Source organism: Labrus mixtus, chromosome 21 (genome assembly GCF_963584025.1).
Source record: "Labrus mixtus chromosome 21, fLabMix1.1, whole genome shotgun sequence".
NCBI classification, from domain to species: domain Eukaryota; kingdom Metazoa; phylum Chordata; class Actinopteri; order Labriformes; family Labridae; genus Labrus; species Labrus mixtus.
Genome location: NC_083632.1, coordinates 15,725,032 through 15,740,031, shown reverse-complemented (window position 1 = coordinate 15,740,031; position 15,000 = coordinate 15,725,032). Strand labels below are relative to the sequence as shown.

The 15,000-nt window shown below is 44.0% G+C and overlaps 1 protein-coding gene across 1 annotated transcript in view; it reads right to left on the bottom strand.

Annotated features, from left to right (window-relative positions):
• The window catches only part of ryr2a (ryanodine receptor 2a (cardiac)), a 106,626-nt gene that overhangs the window by 46,144 nt on the left and 45,482 nt on the right, over nucleotides 1-15,000 (bottom strand). The window contains exons 43-64 of the mRNA XM_061029149.1: nucleotides 14,962-15,000; nucleotides 13,388-13,533; nucleotides 13,083-13,197; nucleotides 12,848-12,980; nucleotides 12,303-12,406; nucleotides 11,760-11,895; nucleotides 11,481-11,667; nucleotides 11,138-11,249; nucleotides 10,896-11,016; nucleotides 10,598-10,767; nucleotides 9,194-9,414; nucleotides 7,451-7,541; nucleotides 7,097-7,237; nucleotides 6,296-6,459; nucleotides 3,456-3,534; nucleotides 3,216-3,305; nucleotides 2,732-2,869; nucleotides 2,073-2,150; nucleotides 1,879-1,954; nucleotides 1,608-1,731; nucleotides 1,128-1,243; nucleotides 365-429 (exon numbers count right to left, since the gene is read on the bottom strand). The exon at nucleotides 14,962-15,000 is cut by the window's right edge and continues 89 nt beyond it. Of these exons, the coding sequence (XP_060885132.1) occupies nucleotides 365-429; nucleotides 1,128-1,243; nucleotides 1,608-1,731; nucleotides 1,879-1,954; nucleotides 2,073-2,150; nucleotides 2,732-2,869; nucleotides 3,216-3,305; nucleotides 3,456-3,534; nucleotides 6,296-6,459; nucleotides 7,097-7,237; nucleotides 7,451-7,541; nucleotides 9,194-9,414; nucleotides 10,598-10,767; nucleotides 10,896-11,016; nucleotides 11,138-11,249; nucleotides 11,481-11,667; nucleotides 11,760-11,895; nucleotides 12,303-12,406; nucleotides 12,848-12,980; nucleotides 13,083-13,197; nucleotides 13,388-13,533; nucleotides 14,962-15,000 (2,646 nt within the window). The remainder of the gene's footprint in view (nucleotides 1-364; nucleotides 430-1,127; nucleotides 1,244-1,607; nucleotides 1,732-1,878; nucleotides 1,955-2,072; nucleotides 2,151-2,731; nucleotides 2,870-3,215; nucleotides 3,306-3,455; nucleotides 3,535-6,295; nucleotides 6,460-7,096; nucleotides 7,238-7,450; nucleotides 7,542-9,193; nucleotides 9,415-10,597; nucleotides 10,768-10,895; nucleotides 11,017-11,137; nucleotides 11,250-11,480; nucleotides 11,668-11,759; nucleotides 11,896-12,302; nucleotides 12,407-12,847; nucleotides 12,981-13,082; nucleotides 13,198-13,387; nucleotides 13,534-14,961) is intronic.

The window sequence follows — 15,000 nt, the reverse complement described above, 5'->3', positions numbered from 1 at the left end:
AGTAATTACCTAGGTACTATGGTATGTACTATAGTATACCATAGTAATTACCCAGGTACTATGCTATGTCCTATGGTATACCATAGTAATTACCTAGGTACTATGGTATGTACCGTGGTATACCATAGTAATTACCGAGATACCATAGTACGTACCATAGTTTACCATGGTACGTACTATGGTATACCATGGTAAACTTTCTTATGGGGAGCTGATAGCTAAAGGCTAACAGTTCACAGCTAACAGCTATGAGCTTACAGTTCAGAGCTAAGAGCTATCAGCTAATGGTTAACAGCTAACCATTAGGAGCGAACAGTTAAGAGCTAAACAGACTGATAAATATAATTAAATGTTATTTTCTGACCTTTCCAAAGAATTTAATCTGCTGTTCATGAGGAATCTTGTCTCCTTTCAGTCGAGTTCCCAAATCTGAACAAAAGGAAGAACACAGTCACATACACATTGATGTTTCAGTAATTATTTATTATCATCTGATTTGTTAAATGTGAATCTGTGGAGTCAATCAGAGTCCTACAGAGAAGTCAGAGTCCTACAGAGCAGACAGAGTATTGCAGAGGTCCACACTGGTCTCTGGATACATCTTTTGATTCATTAACTTTTAATTCACAGAGAATACCTGCAGATTTATATAACATACTTTGACCTCATATCACTCTTGAATTCAGGGCGCAGGTACAGAATGCCTAGAATGAGGACTAAAAGAGGCATTACATCCTTTGTACCGCGCAGTATTTAGGTGCTTAACAAGAGCTGATTATACAGGACGAATTTGGCACTCTGCACTTTATTTAACTTGCTGAAATCCCTCATTGAATCATGTAACGCTTTAGTGTGTTTTATGTGTTCTTAGGTGCTGTCCTGTAAGAGTTTGTTTGTATTGTGTTTTTTATTCTCTCTGCGCAAGGCAAATTCCCCTATGGGCAATAAAGGTTTCATTCATTAATACATCATATAGAAGCTACTGCTGATAATGGAAAACAATAACTTGTTCCTCATACCAACTGCTGAAGCATTAGCATTAGCCAATGTTAGCCACTCCCATCACGTGCGTCCAGGTTGAGTCACAGACAGGATGTATCATGAACAGTAATTATTGTATTTCTCACCAAACTCCATCATGTGTTGGTGAGCCTGGTCAACGTATGTGATGAGCTGCTGCAGGAAGGTGTAAGCGAAACGCTTCTCTATGGCAGGCGTGTCCAGCTCCTGAGACTTAACCCCTCTGAAACACACAAAATACACATTCTAAAACACAAAAAATTAACCGTGTGAAACACACAGAATACACCGTCTGAAACAAACTGAATACACGCTCTGAGACATACAAAATACGCTGTGAAACGACAAAACATCAAACTTTGATGTGTTAGCTTAGCTCTGATGTGTTAGCTTAACGCCAATGTGTTAGCTTAGCTCTGATGTGTTAAGTTAGCTCAAGTCCGATGTGTTAGCTTCTTTATTTTCCATGTTTGGTTTTAAGCTATTCTTTCCCAACATCAGAGTAATTCTCCAGCTCTACATGAAGTCTCATAAGGCGAGTTTCCAGGTGAGATGTTTTTCCTTTACCTGTGTTTAAAGTATGTTACCTGGACACGGTGTATCCGTTGATCTGCAGGAACTTGAGGATGTCCTGAGCTCTCTCTCTGTCTTTAGATTTCTCTTTAGCCGTCAGAGTGTCGTAAGGAACCAGCAGAGGATGGTTTCCTCCGCCTGATCAATAAAAACATCACAGGAGAGAAGAAACACACAGTCGGCATCATCACCTCTGATTCAGGTACACAGGTAAAGCTCCACGTCCTCCATCTTTGTGACTTCAAATAAAGCACACGTAAAAACCAGTTCAGATGCTGTTCTTACCTTTAGCCTCCAGCTCACTTTTCTTCTTCCTCGCCCAAATGTTGTGATAATTCTCTGCCAGCAGCTCAGCCATAGACTGAACACACACACACACACACCTCCAGTTTAATCCTTGTTCATAGACGATGTCATGCTGTTTATAGTCAATTTAATGCACAGTTTGAATAAACACATATCTTATATTTATGTCTGACCTGCATGTCTCTGGACAGAGTGACGTTACTCATGTCGATCGGTCTCGGGCTGAAAGATGAAGTTCCTTCAAACGACAGCTGAGACACACACAGCACATGTACTGATGTTAGCTGAGACACACACACCTCATGTACTGTTAGCTGAGACACACACACCTCAGGTACTGTTAGCTGAGACACACACACCTCATGTACTGTTAGCTGAGACACACACACCTCAGGTACTGTTAGCTGAGACACACACACCACATTTACTGATGTTAGCTGAGACACACACACCTCGTGCTGATGTTAGCTGAGACACACACACCACATGTACCGATGTTAGCTGAGACACACACACCTCATGTACTGATGTTAGCTGATACGTATATATAAAAATGAATAAACTATCTAAGGTCTGTGTCCCCCTTGCCCAGCGTCTTTTCTCTGAGCGCTTCTGGTTGAAAGTCTTTCAATATTTCAGAAGGGCGCTGTTGAGGGCACTGGCGCCCTGTTCAGCCAGCCAATCATATGGTAGATGGGTCAGATCATGTCGTAAACCCACATCCTCCTCGCTCCGTGTCTGAACGGAGTCGACATTATTCTTAAGCTCATCATCCGGACAAAGAAGGAGGCCAAAGTTGTGTGTGTGTGTGTGTGTGTGTGTGTGTGTGTACCTGGCTGGCCTGTGAGATCCTCCTGGACTTGTTGTGCAGGTTTGCAGGGTCTCCTTCTCTGATCCTGTCAATGCTCCAGCCCCACGATAACATTGTCTTCAGAGACTCTCTGACAGGAATGCAGTACGAATCCTTATCCTAAACACACACACACACACACACACACACACACACACACACACACACACACACACACACACACACACACACACACACACACACACACACACACACACACACACACACACACACACACACACACACACACACACACACACACACCCGCTCGTAAAGTAGATAGACTGACCTGAAAATCAGCCCTTTCTACTTTACAAACATTCCTTTGATGAAATTGTTAGGTTTAATTTGACATCAATAAATGTGAATTAAAAACTTCAAATGTTGTGATACTGTGCAGAAGAACAGCTGACTGCACAGAGTTACTTGCTTCAGGTACAGTATGCCATCACAGTCACACCTTTACCTTCTCAGAGAGGCCTTTGTAAGGTTTCAGTAACGGTTGACTCTTAGAGAGTTCACAGAGCTGCTCTCCAAACGACCAGCCGCTGGAAAACTGACAAACACACACGTTTAAACCAATCACATTCATCTACTCCTAATTTATAACATTATATTATAACACTGTAATAACAATATGACTCTTTATCTAACTACTCATTTTAAAATATTATAACACAGAAACAACAGATAACCATGTCCTCACCTTCTCTATACTCCACTTCTCATGGATGTGTTCTGCATATCTGGAGATAAAATAATCCAGTTTCTCTGGAACACAAACACTGACGGACACAGAGAGAGAAACAGAAACAGCTATTAGACTGAACTCACAAAAAGTACTCTGATTATAACAACAGAACATGATCACATCTTATAGAAGCCTAGTGTTGCAACTGTGGAATATAAAAATAAGAATCGGTATCAAGTTATAATGCAGGCTGTACAGTTTAGACTTGTTCTATTTAATCCTCGATGACCAGCAGAGGCAGTGCTTTAAGAACTGAATGATACCATATCCAGCATGCGCAGGTCGAGTAGCTATACCAACAAAGTAACCCGATGATGGGTTGGTCTATATATTCCGGTGTCATCAGAGGATCAGTTCCTTTACATCTTCTTGCTCACATGTATTGGACTATCGTAGTAGCATTCACTTTTGAGCTAGGCACTGGTAGCCATGTGACCATTGTCGATGCTGCTTCTCTTCAGTCACCCTCGAGAAGCTGAGACAAGATTGGCCTTTCTTCCGTTTCTTTAAGTTGCCGTCCCTAGGTTGGTCGCTGACAAACTTGTTGGTATCAAAGTTTGTTTTGCTGAAGGTAGTGTGTCTTCGTCCACATCCAGCATAGTGCATGCTTTCAATTTCTTCTTTGTGCATTTAGCTAAGGTGCCTGAGCCAACCTGCTAATGTTGCAACAATGTCATGTTGGCAACTGGGATGCGTCCGTGCTGTCTTTGTTGAACAGGTTTGATTTGATTTGCTGAGTAGTGGGCAGCGTTTTGCTGCTGTGAACTGGTATCACCGCGGCAGCACCATTTGTAGGGCCCTGGCTCGTCTGCAGCTGGACCCTCCTCAAACACAGCCGCATCCAGCAAATGCTTTTGAAGCGCAGTTAGGCCCTAGCAACCTTCACAGTGCCTCCCTCAGAAGGGTAACTAAGAGAGTTTCATGCATGCTGGAGATAATTAAAAGCCCCCTCCCAAGCTAGATTGGATGGCTGGGCCCTCGCAGCTATGCAAAATGTAGCCAAGTTCAGGTTAGGCCACTTGCCAACAATAAAGCCAACCATTGCTGATCTTATTGTGTCTCCAGACACAGTTTGCATCCCAGCCTCCCCACTTGAAGATTCACAGTATGCATCAGTCCACAGTCTAAGTGATGCGTCCCTGCATCTAGAGGCTCTTGAACGGACCATCTAGGCTGGACAGACCAGGCAGCATCAGGACACTTGGCTGCTTCAACACCAGGTGGTTTCCACCTTAGCCCAGGGGTACCAACTGCAGTTCAGATGTTGGACCCCAGCCCTTGACCAGAAGCTGTCTGCTTTCCTGAGCAAGGGAGCCATCGAACTAGTAGAACCCTTGGCTCACCCTGGGGGGAACTCACATTCTTGTGACAAGAAGGACAGCAGACTTGGCTTACATCCATGGCATCTCAACAGGTTCCGAAAGGTCATGCCCTTCCATATGCTCAGTACTGCAGAGGTCCAATGTACTGTGGACAGGGCGAGTGATTTTGAGCCAACCCAGTCACAGGTAGCTCAGGACAGAGCTCTATTTTCTTGTTGAATGCCAGGGCACAATCTAACGACATGCAGTACAAGAAAATGTGGCATCTGTTCTCAGCCTTGTGTGCGGACAGAAATGTGGAATCTAAATGCTGCTCTGTGCCATCCATCTTGGAGTTCTTGCAATTCCTCTTGGATTCTGGCCATTCCCTCTCTACCCTGAGGGTGTATGTCGCTGCCATCTCCTCTCCACACCTTCTGGTTGACAACAGCACAGTTGGGTGCCACAGGTTAGTGGCCTTTTATTAAGGGGGGCTATGAGGTTTCGTCCACCACAAGCCCAGAGAGAAGCAACTTGGGACCTGCCCATTGTGCTAGATTGTTAATGTTTGACTCAATTTTAGCCCCTGACAGAAGCAGGCCTAAAGTGGTTATCAGTGAAGACTGCCTACCTTTAGCCATTTCTACAGCAAATTGGTGTGTAGGGAAGCTCCATGCCTTGTCCGTTAGCCCCACATGTTTCAGGACGCACCCCGAGGAACCAGGGGTCACTGTATGCCACAAGCCGCATTTCTGCCAAAGGTTGTATCAAGGTCTCAATCAGCCCATACAGCTGGCACGTTTTGACCCTCTGCCAGGTGAAATGGACACCAGGTTAGAGGTGTTGTGCCCTGTGCAACCTTAAGGGCATATGTTGACAGTACAGCAAGTATACGAACTTACCAACTTGTTGTGTATTACGGTAGTCCAAAAAAGGGTTTTACTCTCTATAACCCTGAGAGGGGTGCCCCTGGAGGCCATTTGTGCTGAGGCCTCTTCAACTTCACTGAGTACCTTCACGAGGTTCTACGGAGGGAACATCCCCACCCCCCATCTGCTGGGTGTGGTACTTTTACCAAATTCTTCAGCTTCAATGCAGTGAGGTTGGTCTGTTGGGTATTCCTCTTGACTATGTTGATATGAGTCATTCAGTGCTTAAAGCACCGCCTCTGGAAGTCAGGAAGGTTGAAATAGAACTAAAGTAACTATTGTTCTATGAATCCTGGATTGCTGCCAGGGCTTTCAGTCACTCCGAATCGTCATGTCTTTGCGAAAAGATTCTGCAGGAACAGATCCTCTGACTAAACCAGAATATATAGACCAGTCCAGGTCATCATGGTCACATGTGACTTCGTTGGTTTGTTGGTATAGCTACTAGACCTGAGAATGCGCGATATGGTATCATTCAGGCTTGTTATAAATAAAGGTGGCGTATACTGTGCAGTGTCTGCAGGCTGGGGGGTTAAGACTTTTTATGAATAAAGGTGTAGCATACTGTGCAGTGTCTGCAGGCTGGGGGGTGAAGTTTCCCTCGGAGTCCATGGACGACTGTTTCTCCATCATGGCCATGTAGTTGGACTCCATGTAGTCTGGAGGAAGAGCTCCGGCCACGGCGCTGAGACACGGCAGAGCGAGTTTAAACAGCTCCTGATCGTACCTCTGCAGCACCAAAACACAAAATGGTGAATTATTATTAAAGTTATGTTTTGACTTTTGATTATTATTGTTTTAAGTGTTATATGACACAGCAGTATTAGACTGCTTCTGCAGGTTTAACCCGCTGATCACTCAGACACAAACCTTTAAAATAATCAGGTTATGTGAGGATATTTGTCTGCAGAAGAACAAGCAACTGGGCTGATTATGTTTTTGTTCAGTTATAAAACATCTCTGCAGAGATGATCACATGTTCAGAGTTTAATATAAAAAGGGTTAGACATGATATTTTCTCGCTCTATAGTGTTAGCGTCAAATGTCAATTCTGCACTGTGATCGATTACAAGTAACAACTAACAAGTATAAGTCTCCAGGAGGAGTTAGACCTTATAATGTCATCTGTGTCCAAAGAGATATGGCAGGTCCAACAGACAGATGCTAACAGTTGCATTATGGGAAATGAAGGATTCACTGTTCATAGTCTAAATATATAAGAGCCTTCTGCTTGGACTCTGTTAAATCGTTAATAAGTCCCTGTATGACACAAACAGTGAAGACGAGCCTTGATAAATAAATTTATTATCTTCATCATCAGATTGATTTGATATTCTATAAACTCAGACGTGAAGTGCAGTCGGACCTTGCGTGACAGAGCATCAAAGATCCCCCAGAAGAGTTTCCTGGACAGATGCAGCTCTTCATCTGAAGCTGCTCCAAAGTTCCCCCAGCCTCCAGCCAGACAGTAATACTTCCAACAACGCTCGTAGTGATTGGTCAGCAGCTGGAGAGAGGCGGCACCACAAACATTAACACCTGATGGACTCTGAGGACAACTGCTGATGTTTAACATATTTATATTAATTGAATATGATGAAAGAGACACTGATGCCGTGGTAGAGAAACACTGAGCTTTCAGCTTTATGAGATACATAATGTGACAAAGCTTCCTGTAGTCACAGTAGCCCTCCTCTCACAGACACTGATGTGTTTCTACCTTTAAAGGCATCTTGGTGTGTTCGTTGAGCAGCGGGACGTCAAACACCAGCCTCCTCAGAAGATGCTGCATCATGGACGGCCTCAGCTTCCTGCACAGTCACCACATCACACACGTTAGTTACTATCCCTAGGCAGTGTAGCAGTTATAGAGCACACACTCAGATTTAACACAAGCAGACACTCTTCTTTAAATGTGCTTCCATCAAGAAGACCATGACCAGGTACAAGTGTTACTGTATATGAGGTTGTTTCAGCACACACAAAGAGTTAAATGATCCTCTGACTGAGCTGCAGAGCAAACAGTGTCGGTGCTGTTTGTGTGTTTTAAATTATCCATAAATCAGATTTATTTACAAAATATCTAACTCACAAACAGGGGGCGCTAACAGCCATGCACAGATGGAGTAAAAAGAATGTCTGCTGAGAGTTGGTGGTAACTGCGGCGCAGTATTTATAAGAGATGTGACGCTCAAACTTACCAGTGATCAGGATTGATTGATTGATTGATTGATTGATTGAATTTATTTTCGTGTCATGCACACAAAGTGTCCAACCCTCATGGGCTTATAAGACAGCAGAAAATTCAGTTGCAGTGGTTTACATTAACATATCATAACATTACAAAGTTGCCAGCTCCTGTCACAGTTCAGTCTTAAACAACGTGTTATGTCTTTTCCCCAGGCTTTACAAACAAAATCTGTTAGAACAAAGGTTCCTTTTTTAAAAACACAACTCAGGTTTTTCATAATTGTCTAGCCAAAAGAAATTAACTTAAATTGAGGTATTTTTTTTAAAAAGAGCAACCCTGATGTCAGCATACATCGGGCAGTAAAACAGAAAGTGAATCTCGTTTTCAGTTTCTCCTAACTCACACAACAAACAAACTCGGTCTTCCTCTGGAATGGCATTAAACCTGCCGGTCTCTAATGCTAAAGGCAATGTTCCTGAACGTAGCTGAGCGCAGAGGGATCTTTGTCTTTAGATTAAATTAAACTTAGCATAGGCTTCTACACTATAGCAATCCTTTATGAGACAATACGTTCTTAGTTTTGGTTTGCACCTTTGACATTTCTAGTAAAGGTTCCATTAGTCTAGGCTGCGTGAGGTTTAACCCCAGCACATATAACACACACTGTCCACGTGTGGAGACGGTCGGAGTCGTTACACAGGATGCAGATGAGTGATTTATTTTTATATTTAGATTTGTTACAGAAGCTTAAATGAACTGTAAAATTTGTACTTTGCACTAAGAAGTGTCCCCTCCCCAACCAGTTCACCTTCTACTGTACAGGTGGACAGACCGGAGCTCCATCATAACTGCACAGCTCTGTGCAGCAGAGAGTGGAGATACTGGAGGCTCATCTCCACACGCTGACACTAAACCAAAGCAAACTGCACCGAGCACTGACACTTTTTGGGCTTGTGTCTGAAAATCATCAGAGCAATATGCTTTGAGAATCAGAAATTCTGATGGAGCAGATAGAGGGAGAAAATGATGAATAATTTGTGGCGATATTAGAGGATGTAATTGGTTCTGAGTGAACCAGACCTTTTGGCACTAAACTTTGTTGATTGGTTGAGGACTCGCATAATTAAAGCGAGCCACTCCACACATCAGCCCTGGTCTTAACACTGTGATGGACATGAAGACAAAAAACACTCAGCAACTTCTAGTCCGTAACTTTAAACTGGGTTAAAAGTCCCGGCTGTTCAGGTCTAAGTGAAGCTTTTAACATCTCACCCACAGACGGCGAGCAGACACTCCTCGATGGCGTCCCTCTGGGCCTTGGTAAGGCAGCATCCTTTGGACAGGCGGTACACGGTGTGCAGCAGGGAGTCGATCAGCGAGGCGAACGGTTCAGTCCCCGCAAACAGAGGAGCACATTTAGTGAGAAGAGGGAGCACAGCGGTACACAGATACCTGTTCAGAGCCAACGCCATGTCTGTGGCACTGAGAGACACCTGGAAGCGGGGGGGGGGAGAGAGATATAGACAGAGAGAGAAGGGAAGAGGGGTGGGGGGGAGGCAGAAGGTGTGATCAGGTTAAAGTTGTGAATCTGATAATAACATTATACAACAGATACACAAACACTAGACCTGTAAAAGTCTGATCCAGGTTTCTGTCTGTTCAACATGAGTCTGGTTCTGATCCAGGTTTCTGTCTGTTCAACATGAGTCTGGTTCTGCTCCAGGTTTCTGTCTGTTCTACATGAGTCTGGTTCTGATCCAGGTTTCTGTCTGTTCAACATGAGTCTGGTTCTGGTCCAGGTTTCTGTCTGTTCTACATGACTCTGGTCATTTGTTACATTTGTTATGAATTGGAGCTGTTCAAATAAAGATTGCTTTATTCTGAAACTCAGTGTGTTCCATGATGTTCTCCTAACTAACCCCTCAATGATCCTTTATCATCAATAACCCAGCATCAGAAACTCTGTTTGACCCTCTGTTTGGTTAACTTTGGTACCAAATCTTTTTACGTTTAGGACAGGATCTGTGTTGGGGCCAGATGTAAATATGAACTGTTTATTAATTCGAATTATTTGTTTATATTATTTTTTATTTTGGCTTATTTTGGTTTTAGCTTTTGTAAATGGATTTGGGGTATTTGTGCCTTGTTCCTCCCTCCTAGAGTAGAGCCGCAGCGTATTGGCGGGGGTAATTTAATGTGATTAATGACACCTGGTGAGACGGGTGAGAGTGGGAAGCAGGACAGTTTTTTAACTGCAAACGGCAGCTCAAGATGAATTTGATAGCGACCTGATTTGTTTACTTTATTCTGTCGAGTTTAATTTTTGCTAAACGTTTTCTGTTATAAGTTGACTTTAGATCCGGGGCTAGTTTTTTTTTGATAGCGTGTTTTACACCTGCTCAGCACCGCTCACCTGGAAGTTTTGTTTGAAGCCATAACAGTCTGTCTTTATTCTAAAAAGAACCCATGTCAAGCTTCTTCCTTTTCATCTGAAGGTTAAAAACAAGATTCTGATGGTGTGTCATCATACCTGTGTTTAAATCACTTTGACAATGACTTCATTAAGTAGGATAATAACTCACACTCACACATTTTCACCACTAGAGGGTGCTAGAACAACATGATAACATATATCAATGTCATCACATACACACACTCTCTCTCTCTCCGTCTCACCGTGTCGAGCGAGGCAGCGGCCCTCAGGTCAGGTAAGAACCCGACCTCCAGCAGGTGGAGCAGGAAGTTCTGGTCCTCGATGCCGTACACTCGGTCCAGGAACAGAACCATGGCGGCTTTATGATCCGGACAGAAACCAGCTGACATGTCAGGCTCCACCACGTGACCGTCTACACACACACACACACACACACACACACACAGTGGACATTAACATATATAACATGCTTTGTATGATTTTGTTATTGATTTATTGGGAGGCTGGTGAGGGGTCATGAGATGTGCCAGTGGTGCTCACCTGTCCCCAGGTTAGGCATGGAGAACGGGATGCTGATGACTCCCACCAGGTCCTCGATGGGGATCAGAGACCTCAGGATGGCTCTGATCCTGATTGCTTCACCTTTCCCTGCATGTATCAGCTAATACAGAGAGAAGAGGGAGCAGGTTAGTGTGTGTTAACAGTGTGTGTGTTCAGTGTGTGTGTGTCTGTGTGCAGGATGTAGAGTGTGCGTGTGTGTGTTTACAGTGTGTGTGTCTCACATGCATCTCTGGAGCACAGCGGCCTAGCAGGTCGATCAGAGCAGCGTAGAATGTCATGATGGCGTTCCCCATGTGGATTGTGTCATCTTCCTCTTCCTCTGTGATGTCACTGCTACACACACACACACACACACACACACACACACACACACACACACACAGGAAACATGTTAATTACAAATGTGAATTATCTGATATGAGATGCCGTTCAGCATTATTCCAATGAAACTGATGAAAAACCAACAGCTGTTTTTTGTTCATCTGTCATCAGATCAATGAGAAGTGTAAACTGATGATGATGATGATGATGATGATGAAGATGATAATAAAGCTGACGTCTCACAGGGTCTTGCTGCTTTCAGACGACGGCGATGGTCCGTCTCTGGAGGAATCCTGGGAGATCTTGATGGCGTCCTCCATCGCTGCTAACAGCCCATCTCCACCTTCACCTCGGAGGGCGGGGCCAAAACACTCAGGCCGACGAATCAGGAGCCTCACCACCACATTAGCATTCTCCTCCACGCTCTCACCTGTCCACAAGGTGCACAGGCGATCACACACAGGTGAGATATTTACCTGCAGCATAAAGACTAATGAAGGTCAACATTTTTTTTTTTTTTACCGTTGCAGAAGACGGCGAATCGCAGGAAGTCGAGGTAGCGTTCTCCCTCAACCGGGTTCCAGCCGATGTCTGGGTAACCTTTATGAATGAGCATCACACAGCTCTGCAGCCCACAGCCCGCGAGGTACTGAACCACCTGCACAGGTACACCAACGTTAAGGTCATACACAGGTACACGTACACACACACACACACACACACACACACACACACACACACACACCCACACACACACACACACACACACACACACACACAGGTAATACACAAGTACACACACACACACACACACACACACAGGTCATACACAAGTACACACACACACACACACACACACACACACACACACACACACACACACACACACACACACACAGGTCATAGGGTTAGGTTGATTTTTGTTCTGTATTTGTAAGACTAGATGTTCTTTAAGGAGTCCGTCACACATGTAGTCCCCTGACATTAACGACGGTTTAATTAATATAACATTTTAATAATAAACTTGGATCACTGTAATTAAAGCACAAGTATCCACAGGCTCACCTTCTCCAGGTCGGGTTCTCTTAGAGCCAGAGCCAGCTCGTTATTATCCATCACTGAAGCTGCAGCCACATCGAGGGGAGTCGAGCCCCTCATGGAGGGAGAGGCTGGGGGGGTGGGGGGGTAGGGGGGGAGAGAGAGAGAGAAGATCATTAAAGCACACGTGGTTAAAAGAGTTCTCAGCCGTTGCAGAGGAGAGTCTGTTTCAACATTCAGCTTCAATAAATCTGATTTTATGTCCAAAAAACAATCAGAGAGAAAAGATTAGGGGAAAAACAAAACACTGATCAGGCTTCACAAGGAAACAACAACAACAACAACAAAGACAACAACAAATACAACAAAAACGACATCAGCAACTCCAACAAAGACACCAACATCAGTAACCGTGGTGTCCTTAATAATGAATATAGTCATATGATAATAAAACTGAATAAGCAGGTTGTAGGCGATCTTCAGCCTCAGACTTTTCTTTAACTTCATTATTGGAGTAAAATCAAACAGACAGTAAACAGAGCAGGTGACAGGCCCCGCCCGCTCAGACTCACCTAGGCCCACACTGCTGTTCTCCAGCAGGTAACTCAGGTGATCAAACATGGCCTTCTGGTTCTGACGGCTGATTCGACAGAAGTAACACAGGAAGCGACAGCAGTTAGCCACCATCTTAGGAAACGTGATCTCCTGAACAAACACACAATACAGGTAAATATAGACGGATTATTATGATATTATAACACCTGTCTCATTAACACAGTGTTACCTGTCCCCACAGGTGAAGCTCACCTTCAAGTCTCCTCCACTCAGCACGTTCACCATCACCTCCATGACGGTCTCATGCATCCCCAGAGCTCTCATCAGGTTAGGGTGCTGGTAGAACACCTTGTTGTTCATGATGTCACTGCACAGGTAACAACAGCCCCTTTACACACCTGTACTGCACTAGTTATAATCATCCATATATAACTATATAACATGATAATAATCAGGTTAACACAACAGAACAACAAGCTGAGTGAGTCCTCGTCCAACCACCAATCATGAGCGTCTTGTTGTTGTTAACCTGGTACATTTAAATAAAGTTTTGTTACCCCAGCCCTCGGATCATCAGCTTCTCCTCCTCGCGGCCCATCCGGACGCTGAGCAGAGATCTGATCTGACCCAGAGCCGCCAGCAGGGTGATGGTGTCCTCGATGGAGACCGAGTTGATGGTGTAGGTCTTTGGGAGAGCCTGCACCTGAGAGAGCGAGCCAGAGAGAGAGAGAGAGACACTCACTGTGAACATGACGGTAAACAGTCACTGATTGTAGAACATCATTCTTTACTTTGATCGATCTGAAGGAGGATTCTGATCGTTTTAAAGAATTATGTAAATGAGGGACGTTAAACGGTTAAACGGTTAAACAGTTAATCTTATTCACCTTCACTAGTCATGATCACATTTACGAGTTGGTAAAGAAGAAAAAGATTCATATTTTTTATGCTGACATGAATGCCGGTCAAGTGATATACTGAAACTGTAATCCAGCCTCCCACCACTAGATGTTGCTGTAGTCCTGCTTTCCTCGCTCTACAACCTGGATGTAAAGAATCACAGTGAACAGATAGAACCAGGAGGAGCAGAGGGGTTCGTCAGAGTTTGGATCTTTAAAAAGTAGATAAAGTCGTATGTAGGTTGTGTACGGATAAACTGGGATATCGACTGTAGCCATGAGTGACCACACTCAGCTCAGACATGTGGGCGTTAACCTGCAGGGAGGACTGAAGGCTGGAGGTGTTAGCACTGCTAATGTTAGCTACACGCTGAAAACCAAATGACATAATTGACCTGCAGACAGTCTGAAATAAATAGTATTTCATCTTGAATGTTTTCTGAGAGTTTACGTAACTTTAGACAAAGGGGTACCATATTTCCAACCCTCCAAATTGAGACACATTTATACATTTTTTACCAAAACCCACATGTATCGATCCTCAGTTCATTAACCTGCTCTGGTCACACGAGGTGTTCGTTAAAGGTTTCCTCCTGAGCAGTATCTTTAACGTGGTTGTCAACAGCATTTGATTTATTGAAGTAGATCGAACAGTTCTACTTTTTAGCTCTAGTTTGTATTTGTTCGTTTTAATAGAGCTTTTTTTGTCTGCATTTCCACTGTGAGCAACTGAAAACGGACGCTTGCAGTGTGTGCAGAACGCAGCATATTCATTGGCTGGTACCTTTCAAAGGAAGCTGTAACTCTCCTGGAGCTCTTAAGAAAACGCTGACTTCCTCTTTAGTATGAAAGCTAGGCTACCTGTCATTACGCAGCAGGTCCTGTTAGCATGATAAGCTAGGATAGCTAAGCTACAGCTGAAACCCTGAGAATGATTGACACATGTACAGACCAATCAGTGTTGTTAACATGGGGTATTGTTTTGGTGGGTCAAAACCGGGACATGTTAGTGTTTATAGATATTTGTGGGGACTCGGTACACGGGGCTTAAAAACAGGACGACCTGGTCAAATCAGGACAGGTCACCCTATTTAAGACGAGTCGTTTAGTCTGAATTGAAATTTCTGTTTAGCAAAGAAATTAGTCACCTGAGAACAACCCTAGTTCAAACACTGGAGTGCAAACAGGCTGCTCACACACACACACACACACACACACACACACAAACACACCTGTCCTCCGATGCCGTCGTACTGTCGGTGCAGCAAAAC